This window comes from Physeter macrocephalus, chromosome 9, assembly GCF_002837175.3.
Source record: "Physeter macrocephalus isolate SW-GA chromosome 9, ASM283717v5, whole genome shotgun sequence".
Lineage (NCBI taxonomy): Eukaryota > Metazoa > Chordata > Mammalia > Artiodactyla > Physeteridae > Physeter > Physeter macrocephalus.
Window position 1 is genome coordinate 106,507,523 of NC_041222.1, and position 18,223 is coordinate 106,525,745.

At 49.7% G+C, this 18,223-nt stretch overlaps 1 protein-coding gene across 1 annotated transcript in view; it reads left to right on the plus strand.

Annotated features, from left to right (window-relative positions):
- Positions 1–86: 86 nt before the first annotated feature.
- Positions 87–18,223, plus strand: part of SH3RF1 (SH3 domain containing ring finger 1) — a 160,016-nt gene continuing 141,879 nt past the window's right edge. Inside the window, exons 1-2 of the mRNA XM_024130787.3 lie at positions 87–192; positions 1,590–2,059. Of these exons, the coding sequence (XP_023986555.1) occupies positions 1,667–2,059 (393 nt within the window). The 5' untranslated portion in view covers positions 87–192; positions 1,590–1,666. The remainder of the gene's footprint in view (positions 193–1,589; positions 2,060–18,223) is intronic.

Below are 18,223 nucleotides of genomic sequence, written 5' to 3' on the forward strand. Positions count from 1 at the left end.
CCTCCCTCCCCGCCCCTCCCTCCTCGCCCCTCCCCTCCCCTCCCTCCTCGCCCCTCCCCTCCTCCTCCCTCGGGCCCGGCAGGCGGCGGCGGGAGCGCGCAGGCGGCGAGCGGAGCCCAGTGCGGCCGCGGCGTCTGAGGCCGGTGAGCGGGAGAGCGCGGGGCGTGCGGACAAAGAGGGCGCCGCGCGGAGGTAGGACCCGCCCCCGGCCCCGAGTCCCCGGGCCCCCGCCCCCCGGGGCCGGGTTGGAGCGGAGCGGGGCGGCCCGGCCCGGCCCGGGTCACTGCGGCGGCGGCGCGCGCCCGGGCGCACGGCGGGAGGACCTGGCGACGCTGGCTGCGGGCGGTCCTGAGCTCCCGAAACTTCCCGTGGGCGCGGGGCGGCGGCCGGGCGGCGGGGGCACCCACCCGGCCCTGCCGGCCCTGGCCCGGGGTCTAGGCGGACGGCCCCCTGCACCAGCCCCGGCGAGCGTCTACGCGGGCGGCTCCCGGCACCAGCCCCGGGGTGTCTGCGCGGGCGGCTCCCGGCACCAGCCCCGGGGTGTCTGCGCGGGCGGCTCTCGGCACCAGCCCCGGCGTGTCTGCGCGGGCGGCCCCTGGCCCCTGGCCCCGTCGTGTCTGCGCGGGCGGCCCCCGCCCCTGGCCGCGGGCGCGTCTACACCGGCGGCCCGGCACCTGGACCGGCGTCCACGCGGGCCCGCAGTACCTGCGGCGAGCAGAGGGGCGGCCCGACCCCGCCCCGCCGTCAGGGGCAGCAGTTCCTGCCGACGTCCACAACGCCACCCGGTTCCCCTGGACACGTCCACACTGAACTGGGGGTAGGGGAGAGCGGTGCAGGCTCTGGTTTGAACGCTTTTTTCCTGAATGGCCCCGTTTTCATATTAAGCCCTCGGTTCTCAGTCCAGCATTCCATTCTCAAATTCTTTGGGTGATAATTTTGCCAGATTTTCTGAATGGGATTAACACAGGCCGTTCAGAAATCGTTTCTGAGTCTGGCAACCGCTTCCCTGATGGGTGCTGTTATATTTGAGCTGCTTTCAGGCCCATCTTTAGTGTGTTGTTTAGAATTGTGAACCTTCGTCTCGTTTTGGTTGGGCAGAATTAAACAGTCCTATTTTTAAGAGCAGCGAAGAAACATATGTATTTAATATTGGGACCATGTGCCACAGCAATGACATGCAGCGCGGTTTCTTAACCACCAGAGTGGCTTAAATACTGGGAACTTGGTGGGATTGAAAAGGAATTTCAGGTGAAGGAAACGTTCAGGCACAGATTTCACTTTAGAGCCGAAGAAATTATGTTCTTATTACGTTTCATAACTCCTATTTATGGCAAGAGTCCTGAATAGTACTTGGTAGCTCTTTCTGCGCGCTGAACTAGATATCTTTACGGATTCATTTTGAATTGCTTAGAAAGCCTATTTTGTTTTCAATTGTTGACGCTGGAGTTCAGGCCCCGTATTCCAGAGCAAAGCTACGCTCTTCAGAGGCAGCACTTTTGTGTGCTTTTTGGTTCCTGGCTCTCCTCTGCACCTTTCCCCCAGATGATCATACTTTTCTGTCTTTTCTTCCTCTGCCCCGGTGCCCCCAGAGCAGCGTCTGACATGGATGTTACATGAGGCGCTCTCAGGGCCGCGTGGAGCGTCTCACTCGGTGAACTAGAGGAAGATGGATGAGTCGGCCCTTCTGGACCTTCTGGAGTGTCCCGTGTGTCTGGAGCGGCTCGACGTCTCTGCCAGGGTCCTGCCTTGTCAGCACACATTCTGCAAGCGGTGTCTGCTGGGCATCGTCGGTTCCCGCAACGAACTCAGATGCCCCGAGTGCCGGACTCTGGTTGGCGCGGGCGTGGAGCAGCTTCCAAGCAACATCCTGCTGGTCAGACTTCTGGATGGCATCAAGCAGAGGCCTTGGAAACCCGGTCCTGCGGGGGGTAGTGGCACCAACTGCACAAACGCCTCGAGGGCTCAGAGCAGCGCCGTGGCCAATTGTAGCTCGAAAGATCCACCTTGCCCCCCGGGTGGACAGCAGCCTCGGGCGCAAGCCTGGAGCCCCCCGGTGAGGGTGAGTAGCCTGAAGGGGCGGTGCGGTGGGTGACGGTACTGATGGCCAGTGTGTATTCTTTAGTCTTTGGATGTTTTCTAAATCAGCTCATGGCTAAAGAAGTCACAGGTACTGGAATAGATAGCAGATTGTGCCTTGGGAATTTTTTTTTTTCTTTTTGGAATGAGATTGGATATAAATAATTTTTCTTGTTTTTAAAATTCTCTCCCGGATGGTGGGCCTCTATTACGTTTTAAGATAAATCTTGGGAAGCAGTAGCAATTATTCAATGAAATCTAAAATACAGAAGTTTTTTTATGCTGAGTTTAAAATGGAAATTTGGTGTGGTTTTCCCTTTTCGATGGCGTTGGGAGAGCCATGAGTATGTCTATGTATGTGTGCATATATGTAGACATGTTATAAATATGTGTGTGGGTAGATCACAAGTAGGACAACGAGCTTTAATTTTTAAGTGGCTTGGAGCCATTCTGTTGGTTTTATGAATGCACAGCACAGAATTTTCTGGTTGGAGGAATTCTTAACAAATCATGGCCACAGGTAGCAGAGTTTTGTTGCTGTAGCAACAAAATGTCATTGAGAGCTGTGCTAAGACAGCAGAGGATGTAGCTTTATGTTGGGTTTTATAGGGAGTGAAACGAAATGTTTCCATCAGAAAGATTTTTCTTGGGTTTTGGGTTTGGGCTGAAATAATTTGAAGTGAGGCTAAATATCTGGGCAGTTACCACGACTGAAATTTCTAGAAGGTAAGGTATTTTGAAGAAATGTAAATTATGTTGCTGGTGACGGCACCCCAATAAAACATGCTTTTCTCATTTTTGTAAACCTGAAAAGTAGTTGTGGACATTAGATAATTAAAGCACTTCCAATTTTGGTAGAAGAAACAATCTTGATAATTGGCCCAACTGAGAGAATCCATTTTTAAAGAACAGTTAATCTGGATGGGAATTCTTTTTTCAAATATTCATAGTAAACACTCAAAACTGACTTTTTTCATGTGAGGTAGGAATAACCCTTTGGGATGGCATTAACTAGTGTAAATTCACAGATGTTGTTCTCTGGGAGCTGCAGGGAATGACTACCTTCTAACCATTCCTTTCTTCTCAAATTTATCTTTTACAAATGATGTATTTACATCACTAGATGTAGAGTACGCAAAGTGTTTTAATTGCTGGAAAACAGTTTTATCCCCAGGCTATCTGGTTTCTTTTGAGTCATATTTAATTTTTTTTTTTTTTAAGTTAGTGAGAACTTTGGGTTCTGGAGGTTTTCTTTGCTTATTTGAAGCCCCCTAGTTTTGAAATTGGTCTGCTTATAGGGTTTTCTTAGATTTCCTTCTTTTAATGGAGTTTACACGATTAGTATCTGCGGACTCATGAATATTTCAACCTCAGAACCATCGTTTCTGAGACACCCGACCTAGGTCTGCTTGGCTTAATGAGGGGGTAGATTTGCTTCCTTGGAGGGATTTTGTTTCCTTGTTAATTAGACTGGAGAGGCCTAGCTTCTGGCTGTGAATAGAAGTGTCTCAGTTGTTGACACGTTGCCTTACCTGTTGTGAGGAATGTGGTGAATGTTTGATTACTGATAAAAAGGAATTTAAGAAGAGGGCTCAAGCATTCAGCTCAGCGTCCTTTGGATTTTAAGTTTTGTTTCTGATGTGGAAACTGACAATGTGATGTTGGAATGTTCATTGATTTGAACTGCTAATCTCCCAAAGTTGAGCTTCACCTTTCTTAGGTACATTATTCTGTGATTTTGATGAGGTCAGTATTATTTTTCTGGCTGATATGATTTTCCTGATTTACTTTATGTTTCTTCTTCGGCATGAGAAAAATTACTTGCCAGGAAGCTCAACTGAGCTTGAGCCTTATAATTTGGATAAAGAAGTAGTTGAGGCCAATAAAAGCAGGAGATGATCATGTCTGTTACTTTTGGGGGGTGGGGGGCACAGAGAGTGGAGGACAAGACAATGGACAGAATTATTCAGTAGTGTGGGTTGATGCAGATGCTGTAATTCTTGTCAGAAGCACTTCTTTTCCCCCCAAGTCTAAAATAATTTCTCATTAGCAATTACTGGTACCTTCTACTTTGAAATATTCAAAACAACCAGGGCTACACAAACAGCCCGAGGACCTGAAAGATATATACATTTCAGAAAACGCTTTTATTTTTTACTTTATTTTATTTTTAAAATTTATTTATTTTATCGAAGCATGGTTGATTTACAGTGTTGTGTTAGTTTCAGGTGTACAGCAAAGTGAGTCAGTTATACACACCCATATATATATATATATATATACACATTCTTTTTCAGATTCTTTTCCATTATGGTTTATCCCAGGATATTGAATATAGTTCCCTGTGCTCTACAGTAGGTCCTTGTTGTTTATCCATCCTATATATACTAGTTTGCGTCTGCGAATCCCAAACTAGAAAATGCTTCTTTTAATAGTGAGACCCCTGGAGTTGTCAGCCAGCCCCTGGGTGTCCCCTGAGGTGAATGACATCATAAATCCTAGATCCCCGGCTGTTCTGACTCGACCCGGGGGTGTGAGAGCCTGTTCCCACGTGTGGTGGGAGCCAGTGCCGAAACCACGCGGGATGCTGTTCGGTTATGGGTTATGTGCCACGTTCCGTTAGATCGTGGCCATGTGGCTTCCTCATGCGTGTACCTCAGGGAGACTGGGTGTTATCAGCAGATACGCACATTTCCAACGTGTGACACACATCTTGTTCCCAGAATTTTAGTGTTTCCTGCCTCATGTGAAGGAGCAAATGGAAGAGTGTTGGGTCGGCGTCACCACTGGAAAGCACCAGCTCTTTTCTCCAAGTAAAGGATCCCTGCTGGTTTGGCGCCAAAGTGGACCAGTGAGATGGGGTGCAGGGAGCGGGTGGCTGCAGATACTTGCTTCCATGGGCTGAAAGATACCTGCGGAAGGTGGATTTTATAGATATAAGTAGGTACAGCGTTCGATGTGGACATGTTTGATTAATCCCTATAGAATTGTGACCTAATGGAATAAATTTCTGCTTTCTGGCTGTGGCTCCACTGGTTCCAGGTCTAGTGCCTGTGCGTGTATCTGTCTGTCTAGGTGCCGATACTTAATGATTTCACACTGCCGCTCCCTCAGAGCGAGCATATTCAGCAAACACTGATCACATGACCCCTGATTTACACTAACTTGCGCTTCATGTATTCTTTCCTTTATCTAGCAAATATTTATCAAGCACTTACTAGGTACCAGGCACTGCCCTAGCTGCTGGATAGATAGTGCTGGGCAAACCAGACGCAGATTCTGCTTATGAACCTGTGTGACTGGTGGGAGAGACACACCTGTAATAGCATGATAACAGTGCAGGTAGGTCATCAGAGGTGCTAAGCATCAGGCTGGGAGCTGGGGAGATGATCGGCGAGGGCCTGGTTTAGTGCGTGTGTGTCTGTCTGTGTGTCTTCAAAAGCTTCTTCAGGCCGAGGCGTTTGAACTGAGGTCTCAAGGGTGACATGGTATTAATTAGTTGAGAGGGGTAGGCGGGAAAAGGGACGGAGTATTCCAGAGGTCCTGACCTGCGGCCGCGTGAGGCAGAGCTCCCGGGAAGGAAGGAGGCCAGTGAGTGAGAACAAAGCAAGGGACGGGCTAGTGACCTAAGGCGAGGCCTCTGGTGCCACACTGGGCCGGGCGCCACCCAGGACCGCGCGGCCATACTGGTCAGTGTCCTGCCCTCGGGGCCAGAAGGAAGGGTCCCTGGGGCTGAGACGACCATCGGGCTCAGGACGGAAACGGTTGGAGCGTGCCTCAGAGGCCTGGGAGACGGGGAAAGAAAAGGGGCACAGGGGAGCCTTCCTCCCTGCTGCTTGCATTTCTCCATAGCGCAGCTCCCTCTCTCCCTGCAGCTGACTGTTAGGGGCTGAAACGGGTCCCCCCAGGCTCATAGGTTGCAGTCCTGTCCCCCAGGTCTTCAGTGTGAGGCCGCGCTCAGGGGTGGCACCTTCGAAGAGGTGCTTAAGGTGAAGGCAGCTTACGCGGGTGGGTCCTAATCCACAGCCTGGCGTCCTCCTAAGAGGAGATCAGGACGCAGAGCCGGGTAGAGGGGAGACGCTGTGGGAACACGGCCAGCCCTCTGCGCGCCGAGGAGAGAGGCCTCGGGGGCAGCCAGTCCCGCCGACACCTCGGTCTCAGGCGCGCAGCCTCCAGAGTGATGAGATAAACGCCTGTTGTTCAGCCGGCCGGCCTGTGCAGCCCCAGTGCCGCCCCTGGATGCGCTCCTGCGGGTCAGCCCCGCGTGGCCTCGGTCCCCTGGGTCCCCTGTGCGCCGGCGGGGCTGGTCCTACAGGCCTGTGAGAGGGCGGGGGTCAGGCCTCTGCGCCCTTGGATGCTGATACAGGCCTCTGCGCTGTAACGCCTCGAATGGACCTTCAGTCCCTGCCAGCCCCGCTGGTGGAGCCTGGCCGGCTGGACTGGCGGCGTCCAGGAGCGGGAGGAGGGCGGGGTACGGGGGTAAGGGGGGAGGGGGAGGGGGTGACGCCGCGGGGCGGGGCCGCGGTCGAGCGCACGCGTCGGGGAGGGTGCGCGGTTAGCGGAGGCCGCGCGAAAGAAACAGCAAGCAAGGCAGCAGGTGGTGAGGCCCCGAACTGTGCCGGGAGGTACAGGATCGTGCCTGTGATGAGGGTCGTGGAGGAGGTGGGCGAGAGTGGGCAGGACCCGCTCCCCCTGGCCAGGGGGTGGCTGTCAGGGCACAGCGGGGACCATCCCTCCTGGACCTAAGAAGCAAGACTTCCAGGTAGTGGTGTGGACCGAGGGAGAAGTTTTGATGTTTCCCAGCGGCCAAGTCTAAATAGAAAAAGGTGTTTGTTTTTGCCAAACACTGTGTTGCAGACATTCTTGACCTCTTCTTATTTATTCATCGTGTCATCCTTGACCCCTGCTCAGTCCTCCTGGCCACCTCAACCCTGACCGCTCCCTTGTTCCTGAGTCAGGCCTGCATCGAGGCTCAGGGCTGGGATGGGCAGGGGGCCTGTGTACAACACGGAAATGCTGAATGAGTCTTCTTTGTATCACGCTTGTATCGTGTGACCGTTACCGTGTAAATCTCAGACAACCCTCTGCAGCTCAGGAGTATTGTTATTTAAAAAATGTTCAAAATATAAATTGCAAAATGAGTTGCTAAAAACATTCTGGCTATAAAAAAGTTCCCCACTTTGGAAGTATAATGTGCGTCCTTCTGTATCTCTTCTTATGTGTTTATATGTGTATGCATCTGGTTGTTTTGATTCTTGACATAAGTGGGATTCCATACTCTGCATATCTCATGACTAGAATATATCTGGGAAATCTTGTCATGGCTGAGCACATACACCTACCTCGTTAAAAAAAAACACACCTGTTTATTGAGGTATACTATACATACGGAAGAGGGCACGAATTGTGAGTGTACGACTCCCTGGATTATCATGCTCTATGCTTTTAAAATGACTGTATACTGTTTTTCTCTCCATTTAAAAAATTAAAGGTAATATGTGCTCATAGTAAGAAATTTGTGGTAGAGAAGGATGTAAAGGGGAATATCAAGGCTTCTAATCTGTTTGTCCCTAATCTCCAGAGGTGACCACTGTGCAGAGGTTTGTGTGTGTTTCCCCTCCCAGGAAAAAACTGAATAGAAATAGGACCGTGTTATGCGTGCTATTCTGCAATTTGAGGTTTTCTCTCAAATGGCATCTCTCTCAGAGCTTCCTGTCTGCTCTCATTGCTGGTCAGGAAGGCATCCTCGTTTTATGGACGAGGGAAGGGTGGCTGGAGAGGCCCAGACACTCGTGCAAGGCCCCCCGCTGTCCGGATGGAGCCGGCCACCACCCCAGGCCTGTCTGCTCCCCGCTTCGTCCCCTTAGCCGTGTCCCCCTCGTCCTCGCGCTGCTGCGGCCCTGGAAGCTTTCCTCAGTGTAACTAGTGGGGTTCCTTTCACCTCACCGTCCCTGGTGCCTGTTTTGTTCTGATAAAAAGGGGCAGGCGGCCCCCGTGCCATGGAGGTGGGTGGGCCCAGCCCTTCCCCGGTGTGGCTGGCACACCGGGAGGTGTGGAGGTCCGGGTTGTGTCGGCCGCTGCTCGGCCGCTCTGGGGTCCCCGTTGCTTCACAGAAACGCAGAACCGGAGGGCCCGAAGCTCCACGCGGGGCCCGGGGCCAGGATTGCTGAGTTTGGTTCACCTGTGAGAACCTTCGTGGTGCCTGGCTCATAGGACACACTCAGGAGAGGTTTGTTGAATGTGTATTAGTTTCCTGTGGCCGCTGTAACGAAGCACCCCCAGCCGGTGGTTGAGAACAGCAGAAGTTCTGGGGCCAGAGTCTGAAATCCAGGTGACGGCAGAGCTGTGGCCTCCGCTGGCTTCCGGGGGGTCCCGGCACACCCCGCTGTCCTCGGCTTGTGGACGCACCCCTCCCGTCCCCGTCTCCTCTTCACAGGGTCTTCTGCCCATGTGTCTGCGTCCCCATCTGCCCCCACAGCCCGGCGGGCGCGGGGTGCACCGTATCGGGGGTCCCGTGCGCCCCTGGTGGAGCCACTGCACGCCGCGCCCAGGATGGCGTGGACTCGGGTGCCGCTCGGGCGTGGGTCAGGCGGGCTCTCCGCAGCTGCACAGCATCCTGGGGTAGACACTTTACACTCGAAGCAGCCTTGCTGCCAAGGCACCCTCACTGTGGAACTCTGGCTTCATCCTCCCAAGCTTTTGTCCTAAAGACTGCGTATATCTCCTCACTTTTTTCTAAACTTCAGAGACTTCTGAGAGCAGTGACGCTAAAGAGAGAACCTGTGAGTTCCAAGCACCCTGTGTGCGGCCCCGCCATGCTTGCCCTTGGCGGAGCCCTAGCCCCATCCGGAGGATGGAGTGCTGGCCTCTTGAAGGCTGGCAGACGTGCAGCTGCAGACACAGCTGCTTCAAGGACGGCCCGTGAGTGGGCTCCTCCAGGTAGTGGGGAAGGGGTTGGAGGTGCCGGTCCATGAGGTTGGCGGTAGCAGTTAAGTAGTAGATGATTTGTCTTGTGGAACGTGGAAGAAGGCAGCAGTAAGCAGGCTGTGCAAGTGAATTACGTTGCAGTAAATACAGTGCAGAAAGGCAAGGCCTGTCAAGTTTGAACTTTCTTCTCTTAGCCTAAGGAAGTAAAAATTCCTCCAAGTATTTTTTGCAAGGACAGAAATCCTTTCAAAACACTGTATGTTCACTGTTTATAATTCAGCAATGAATGAACAGGGGTGAATTTTCATTATTTTAAAATGTAGTGAGAACTGCCCAGGATGAAATGCGCGTTTGCTGTAGGCGCTCCATCCCTGGGTGTAATTCATGTGAAGGCCCCCCCGCCGTCCCCACAAATAATCCAGCAGCGACGGAGCAGAACCTCAGTGTGGGTCCCAGCAGCCCTGGCGTCGGGGTAAGATTCCTGGAAGGGTGTTTGGACACCAAGGATGAAAGGGTGAACATTAGATTTCTTACGAGGGGATTAAATTCCTGTAGAGCTAAAAATCTTCTAACACTCTTCATTATATAACTGCTTGGTTTTTAAACATATATCTTTAAAGAACTTTAGAAGTTCTTTAACACGTTAAACACATAGATTAAACAATGTATGTAATAAATGAAACCTCAGACCTTAAATTTTTATTTGCTCAGCTCATTCAAAGTGACATTTAGTTAGCAGATGTCTCAGTTTTTTTCTCCCATGGTTGAGTTTGTCTTTTAAAAACACACTCTTTGATATATTATTTCCGGCATTTCATATGTTTTTAACCTTTTCTCCCCCGCAGCTGAGCACAATTGAAGTGCTTAAGTCTTTCAGGCTAAATATGTTTGCCACTTTTGGTCAGTCTAATTACTTTCATTCCGTATTACGTATTTCATAGTACGTAATACTATTAGCATTTTCATTTTTCTGTTTTCTACTTATTTTTATGACAAGTCCAAAATATTAGAAGATACGGAAACCCCAAACTCTTGTCATACAAAGGTAGTGATTTTGTCGAAACCCAAGTGTTAGTAGAAGGTCATCATCAGGTGACAGTGTGAAATATTTACAAAGCCCAAGAAAGCCCAGCTGTGGCACCAAAAGCTCTGGTCTCGCTGAACGAGGTGCGAGAATGTAGGAAGTGTGACTTGAGGACCACTTGCGCGGCGGTGAAGTGATGGAGCCTTGGTGTCAGTCCTGGCCTGGTGACTTGCAGCCAGTGATTTCTGTTCCACAGGCAGGCGTTTCCTCTTCTCTAAAACGAGGGACTTCTGTATCTGAGTTCCCGTGCGGCCCTGAAAATTGTGGCACGATTGCCCAAGCCAAGGCCAGCTCCGGCCGTGAGCATTTAGGACAGACTGAGGCTGGCGTCTGGGTGTCGTCTGGGTGTGGTGACGTGAAATGTGCCCCAGACTCACCCCGGGACACCGGCATCTCCTCGGTGTCCCCTGGAGGCCCTGCCTGCCACAGGGACCTTCAGACGGACGGTAGGGTGGGCCAGGCGTTCAGCAGGAAGGCGGGGGGGTGGGGGGCGGCGGGGGTGCAGCCAGGAGCCCGCCTTGGGGCTGGTTTGCTCGCTGGGCCTCCTGGGCGGAACAACCTCCTCCCACTGTTCGCCCGCAGTGTCATCCCGCTGCCTGAGGCCCCCCACAGCTGGGGACGGACTGTCCCCACGTCCAGGGGTGCTGCCCTTTGGAGGGGCCTGAGCCCATCTCACCGCCGTGCTGTCCCACTCTGACCGGCAGCTGGCGGGCGGCGTATTTACCCTGAATGCGGGTGGGAGGTAGCTGAGCTTCTCTGGGTCGCACAAGCCTGGGCGGAGGAGGGCGGCCACTGTGGACTGGGTCCTGCACACAGGGACACGTGGGGGCTGGGGGTGGGGAGGGGTGCTGTTGATTGTTTGCAGGGTCCACGGGAGGCGTCGGGGACCGTCCGGGGCAGCGGGGGCTTCGTCCGGGGTGGGGAGGTGCCGCAGAAAACAGAGGCTCCTTCAGACGGGTCGGGGGGACTCGGGAGCTGAGTCTTCCTCTGAACGAATGCTCCTTTCTGAGCGCTGGAGAGCAGGCCATGGGGCAGAACAGGCAGGGGGGCTGGCACCAGGCAGAGCCCCCTCTGCTCCTTGCTGTCTGCGTGGCTCGGCACCTTCCTTAGCCCGACGTCATTCGTGGAGCCGTGCGGGGCCGCCCTCCAGTGCCCGGGACCTGCGACGCTCCGCTGCCGGTCCTCTTTGCAGAAGCGAGAGCCTGGGGCGCCCTGTGTCAGTTACGTGGTGCAGTCAACCCTGTGTGCGCGTAGGCACGCGCGTGCGTGCAGCCTGGTGGAGTCTGGTGATTTAATCAGCCGACATTTGTAATGTACACGTCATCGGGCATTTTCTGTTTTAAGCAGGCAGCTTAAACTTTAGGTTCACAAGCTGTTCGTGAGTTAGTGACTGCAAATGAGGCCAAATCTGGTTTCGTCCAGGTTCTGCCACTGGCTGGGTGTGACCCTGGGCCTGGGCTGTGAAAGGAGCTGGGGCCCTCATGTCTCTCTTCCTGCTCCTGTGGCCCCAGCGGCCGTGGAATTCCTTATGTGCTGGCCAGCCCTGACTGTTTCCTCTTCCTCCCTCCCTATCTCTCTTTTTGATGATGTGGGGAAAATAATAACTGAAATAATTTAAAATACTTTTTTTTGACTTTGTTCTTTGGCATAGTTTTGAAAAGTCTTAGATTCCTAAGACTTCTGTAAGAAAGACTAGGTGTGCTTTGTAGTTTGGTTCTAATTTTTAAAAATTGGTGTTAGGAAAGATTACAGTGAGGGTCCTTTAGTGGATGCTGGATGTAGAACGTGTGTGTGTTTTATTCCTTTGCGGCCGATTTTTGTTTACCCCTCTCACCCTTGCCCTCCCCTCCTTCCAGAGCACCCCCATGATAGATAGACACTCTGGTTAGTTTATCCATGTTTTGGTTCTTTTTATATCTCCTACCTAGAGCAGCTGATCACTTTATGTGACTAGACTCATCTCTGGCTAAATAAGTACATTTATGAAGCTGGTAACTTTCTGATGAATTTTGAAAATGCAGCAACAGTGAAGAGCCTTGCAGTGCTTCCTCTTTTAATAAGTCTGTTTTTTTTTTTTAAATGGAGCTTCTATTTATAGTTAAAATATTCACTTCCTGCCTTTGTAGGGTAAGAAAGGACACTGAGTGAACATTTTATGAAGATGATCATCTACTGTATTTTAAAGTCTCTGTAGAAGGACATTTCAAACCTTGTTGACAACTTACTCCAGAGCTGCACAGTCTCCATAGCCAGGAAGTTCTGTTCTTTTTTTTTTTTTTTTTTTTGGTATCAAATACAAATCCCTGTCCTTGCAGTTTAATCCCATTCCTCTCGTCCCGTCCCCAATGGGAAAGAAGGGCTCCCTGTGCGGGCCCTAGCCATCCCTTGTCTGGCCTAAATGGTCCTCTTAGGACCTGTTTCCTAATGTTTTGATTGTTTTAGTCACTCTCCTTTGGATGCCCGCCAGTTTCTCCCTGTGCTTGCGTTCCGGTCCAGAGCAGACCTGAGCCTGGTCAAGAGGTTCTGGGTAGAATAGAGCCTCGCGCTGTGGAAGGACTATCACGTGACCCTCTTGAGTGCAGTGCTCCTTGTATATCTTTAAAAATAACTCCCTGCGTTGCTGATTCATACTTCGCCTGGACCCTCAGATTTTCTCTCCCTGAAAGTTTGGTTTTCTCCCATCTCTTATTTGAGACCTTAGTTTTGAGTACCTTCCTAATTGAACCACCTCTTGTTTCTGTAATCCTCACGGTGGAGTCAGTAACCATCCATGGGAACTGAAACCTGTCCATCCCAAATGCTGTTTCTGTAATAATTATCATATGTGGACGGACCCTTGATCTTAAACACATACTTGTTTATTCCATTTATTTTGAGGATTCTCTGCTCTCATTTGGTATTTGTTCTCTAATTCATGATTTTTTTTTAGCTTTGTCTCCTGTACCAAGTTGTGCGTTACTTGAGAGCGGGAATCTTGTGTTTTGTGTCTCTTTTCTGTCCTTTACACGTAGTGGGTGTTCATTTCAGGAACTACATCTTGATGGGCTTGACAGCTCAGATTCCAGAACCCTAGGTCCACTTGGACCACCCCTTTTGTCTTCGTAAGAGAGAGACCTCACCACACATATCCTTCTGGTGCCCTGAACTGTGTTCATTCTCCATGATCTAAGACAGCTATGAAAGTGTTACCAGAGGTTGGGGAAACTTCACTGTCATCGGATCCTCTCTGGAAGGTGGCCCTCACAACGTTTGCGTGACCCCCAGCATGGTGGTCTAGAAATCATGTTTTCCTAGTTTATTAGAAAGAATGTTCTGCTGAATTGAATCAAGTCTTGTGAAAGTTAAAATATGTGATCTGCTATCTCCCACCCCCGACACATTGTCACTCTGACACAGAGGAAAGGGAAGTGGATCTAATAGGAATTAGCTACCAATGATGGTGTTGATCTTTACCAAACACCTTCTTTATTTTTTAAAAAATTTTATTGAAGTATAGTTGATTTATAATGTGTTAATTTCTGCTGTACAGCAGAATGATTTAGTTATACATATATACATTCTTTTTCCTATTCTTTTCCATTCTGGTTTATCACAGGATATTGGATATAGTTCCCTGTGCTCTAGAGGAGGACCTTGTTGTTTATCCATCCTGTATATACTAGTTTGCATCTGCTAACCCCAAACTCCCAGTCCTTCCCTCCCCCAAACCCCTCCCCTTTGGCAACCACAAGTCGGTTCTCTATGTCTGTGAGTCTGTTTCTGTTTTGTAGATAGGTTCACTTGTGTTGTATTTTAGATTCCACGTTTAAGTGATATCATATGGTATTTGTCTTTTTCTGACTTTGATTAGTGTGATAATCTCTAGGTCCATCCATGTTGCTGCAAATGGCATTATTTCATTCTTTTTTATGGCTGAGTAATGTTCCACTGTATATATGGACCACATCTTCTTTATCCATTCATCTGTCAGTGGACACTTAGGTTGTTTCCATGTCTTGGCTATTGTATATAGTGCTGCTGTGAACATAGGGTACGTGTATCTTTTAGAATTATAGTTTTGTCTGGGTATATACCCAAGAGTGGGATTGCTGGGTCATATGGCAACTTTATTTTTAGTTTTTTAAGGAACCTGCATACTGTTCTCCATGGTGGCTGCACCAATTTACATTCCCACCAACAGTGTAAGAGGGTTCCCTTTTCTCCACACCCTCTCCAGCATTTGTTATTTGTAGACTTTTAGATGATGGTGATTCTGACCGGTGTGAGGTGATACCTCACTGTAGTTTTTTTTTTTTTTTTTTTTTTTTTTCCGGTACAAGGGCCTCTCACTGTTGTGGCCTCTCCCGTTGCGGAGCACAGGCTCCGGACGTGCAGGCTCAGCAGCCATGGCTCACGGGCCCAGCCGCTCCGCGGCATGTGGGATCTTCCCGGACCGGGGCGCGAACCCGTGTCCCCTGCATCGGCAGGTGAACTCTCAACCACTGTGCCACCAGGGAAGCCGCTCACTGTAGTTTTGATTTGCATTTCTCCAATAATTATCGATGTTGAGCATCTTTTCATGTGCCTTTTGGCCATCTGTATGTCTTCTTTGGAGAAATGTCTTTTTAGGTCTTCTGCCCATTTTTCGATTGGATTGTTTGTTTTTTGTTATTGAATTGTATAAGCTGTTTGTATATTTTGGAAATTCAGCCCTTGTGGGTCGCATCATTTGCAAATATTTTCTCCCAGTCCATAGAGTTGTCTTTTTCTTTTGCTTATGGTTTCCTTTGCTGTGCAAAAGCTTATAAATTTGGTGAGGCCCCATTTGTTTACTTTTGCTTTTATTTCTGTTGCCTTTGGAGGCTGACCTAGGAAAACATTGGTATGATTTATGTCAGAGAATGTTTTGCCTGTGTTCTCTTCTAGGAGTTTCATGGTATCTTGTCTTCTATTTAAATCTTTAAGCCATTTTGAGCTTATTTTTGCGCATGGTGTGAGGGAGTGTTCTAACTTCATTGAGTTACATGTGGCTGTCTGGCTTCCTAACAGCACATGCTGAAGTACCAAACACCTTCTGATTGCTCTGCTTGCAAGTCTGCTTTTGGAGTGAAAATGTTACCTGTAATCGAGGCCTCGGTTTTGGTGCGGGCGATCGAGATACTGAGTAATTCCTGCGGTCGGCAATCCCGCGGATGGCGGGAAGCACGGGTGGTGATGTGGGTAACAGAGAATGGCACCTCCACACCCGAAATCCCATGAGAGGCATCGTGCACGGTCAAAATTAAATTAAATTTCCTGAAAATGAAGCAGAAAGGGGAAAGGAAGGGGCAGTCAGAAGACTGAAGTAGCCCCAAGGGACACTTTCCAGTTCTTGAATCCTAAGCCAGCTCTGGTTCAAATACCTGCAAGGATGAGTCCCTGTGAATGTTCACGTGTCAGATATTTAACTATAATGCGTGGAAACACCTTGAGTTGCTATCACCTCGGTCAGGAGACTGAGCTGTGTGATACTCACAAATAAGTAGCACTACATCGACCCAACATTTCATTATAGTTAAGAGAGTGGTCCATCTTGAGGAACAGCCAGCCCGTCAGATAGGCTTGGTAACCTTAGAAATGCTTCGCACTGCGGAGTCTAGGTGTGCTGTACGTGGAGAGTTTTCTGTCACAGGAGCGTGATGCTACATCCATGTTTATTATGGAAATTCGCATGTGTTGCTAGGTTTACTTAAGTTTCTTCTTCGTGAGCCTAGCTTTCTTTACTTCCTGGACTGAGAGGCAACTTTATTTTTCACATTAACCCGATATGTAAATTTCTCACCCCTCTGCTGGTGGCTTTTTTCTCCTTCCAATAGTGGCATCAGGTCAGGGTCTGGGCAGGGAGTCCTGGCGTTAACAGCTGGCTGGTGTCTTATCTCTGTTTAGCTGCAGCCCTGCTGCGGTCCACCCATCCCTTCTGTAACTGGGGGGTGTTGGCCAGGGTGGGATCTATTCAACATGCCTTACATATAAATGTTGGAGTTTCAGAAGGCATGAAAACAGGTAGTGTTTTGCTCGTTCAGTACGTATTTTTTTCTCTGTTACTGGATTGAAAGGTCACCATTTCTTGGAAGTTACCTGACGCATTGGTAACTTAAACCGAAGAGTAGAATAGGTGACTTAAAGACAGATTGAGGCCAAGATTGATTTTCAGTTTGATACTTAGTATCAATTTTTCTAATCAATTGAGTGTTATCTGGCAAATATGCAGCATTGCCAATTATTGGCAGCTATGTCCTGATAAGGCAATCTGCAAAGCTGGGAGAAGTGAGATCACAACTATCTATCAGTAACTTTAGGGTGAAAATAATAGCAATCGTAGTTCGACAGCAAAATCAATTTTAAACGGTCTGATTTCACTTTAAGAGCTGATCCTATGCAGTAATGTGTGTGGGATTCAAGAGAGTAAATTCTTGACTACCTGACCTTGGGGGAAAAATATGTAGCAAGATGTTCTGTGATCTTGAAAGAGTGAAGTAATACTTCAGCAACTTGGTGTTCTGTTGGTTGCATCTAGGCGAACCATGACTGAATGCGTTCTGTGCTCAAAGAACTTGTTTTGCATTGATATCCCTATCTGAAAAAGGGAGCAGTGATAACATTTCATACGCTGGAAAAGTCAACATGCCCTAAAATGTGAAAGTGCAGGCCTTCCTTTTATATACTAAGTACAACCTAAAACATCAGCTTAATTGCCTTCCTTCCACATTTCACGTGGACAGGAAACCAGAGTCCTGACCCTGGAGACATACAGTGTGTCCATTACAGTCTCTGACTGATAAATACACTTACCTGGCACAAACACACATGATCAAAGGTGACCTGAACAGTAATATATAGTTTTGATTAATGAATATGCTGGGCTTTTCTTTAAGGTTTGAACAAAGAATGATGTAACACAGTTTTGTTAATAAAATAAACAGAGGTTAAAGACTGGAGCTGTTTCTAGTAGACTGTGCAGCCCTAAATCATTCAAGAGCAATGAAGCAGTTTTCTGGACAGATTGTGTTTCCTTATGAAGGAAGGAAGCCACCTTTGTTCTGGGTCCCTGGCGCATACCTCACAGGTGAGGTCACCTTGCGTACCTGACACCCCTTTCCTTTCACGCAGGCAGGGGAGCCGTGGGCCCTCCCACGCCTTCCAGCTCTCACAGTGCACAGAGCAAGGCTTCCGTGTACCTGTCCGTTAAAGGCTTTTGAAGGACGGAAGCCAACCCCAGGGGCTATGTGAACCATGAATGGACAATAAAAGACAGTGTGCTTCTGTTTTTCAAATAGCCTGTTTTAGGACAAAAGAGCTATTCACTCCTACATGACTTTCGCGTGGTTACAGTGAAGGAGGGGAGGATGGTCGTTGTGTTTTGTGCTTGATTTTAAGGCTGCTCGACTGAGATTATTTGAAACAATAGTTATCAGTTTTTCAGACTAATAAAGTCGCTGAGGCACGTGTGCTAATACGTCTCCATGTCTTGTTTCTTTAGAAAGAGGTGAATTTAAGAAGTGGGTCACCACCCCCTGCAAGATCTGAGGGTGAAAGCATTGAGAGCGTCAGATCGAGCTCTAACTGTTGAAATCGCCTCCTAACTAGTCTTCCTGCCCCGCTGTGTCCCCCGAGGTCCCTGGTGTTTCCGTCAGCGTGACGTGACACCTGTTGTTCAGAACTGCAGGATGGTTACACGGAAGCCGCGGACCTGAGCCCCGCCCTAACCTCCACCTTGTCTTTGCCACTTACCTGTTTTGCTCCAGCCACACAAGCTTTCTTGCTTTAATCACCAAGGCCTGGGGCCTTGTCGCCTGCTCTTTGCCCTCCCTGGAGGGCAGGGCTGCCTTCACCTGCATCTCAACGTGGCCCGCTCCCTTTCTTCAGTTTGCTGTCTTCCTCAGAAGGTCCTCTCTGACCACCGTATCCCCAAAAGCCCCTTGTCTTCCTCCTGTCACTCTGATGGCCTTGGCCTGCTTAATTTTTCTTTGTGGCACTTAGGTCCGTTTAAAATCATGGATTACTGGGCTTCCCTGGTGGCGCAGTGGTTGGGAGTCCGCCTGCCGATGCAGGGGACGCGGGTTCGTGCCCCGGTCCGGGAGGATCCCACATGCCGCGGAGCGGCTGGGCCCGTGAGCC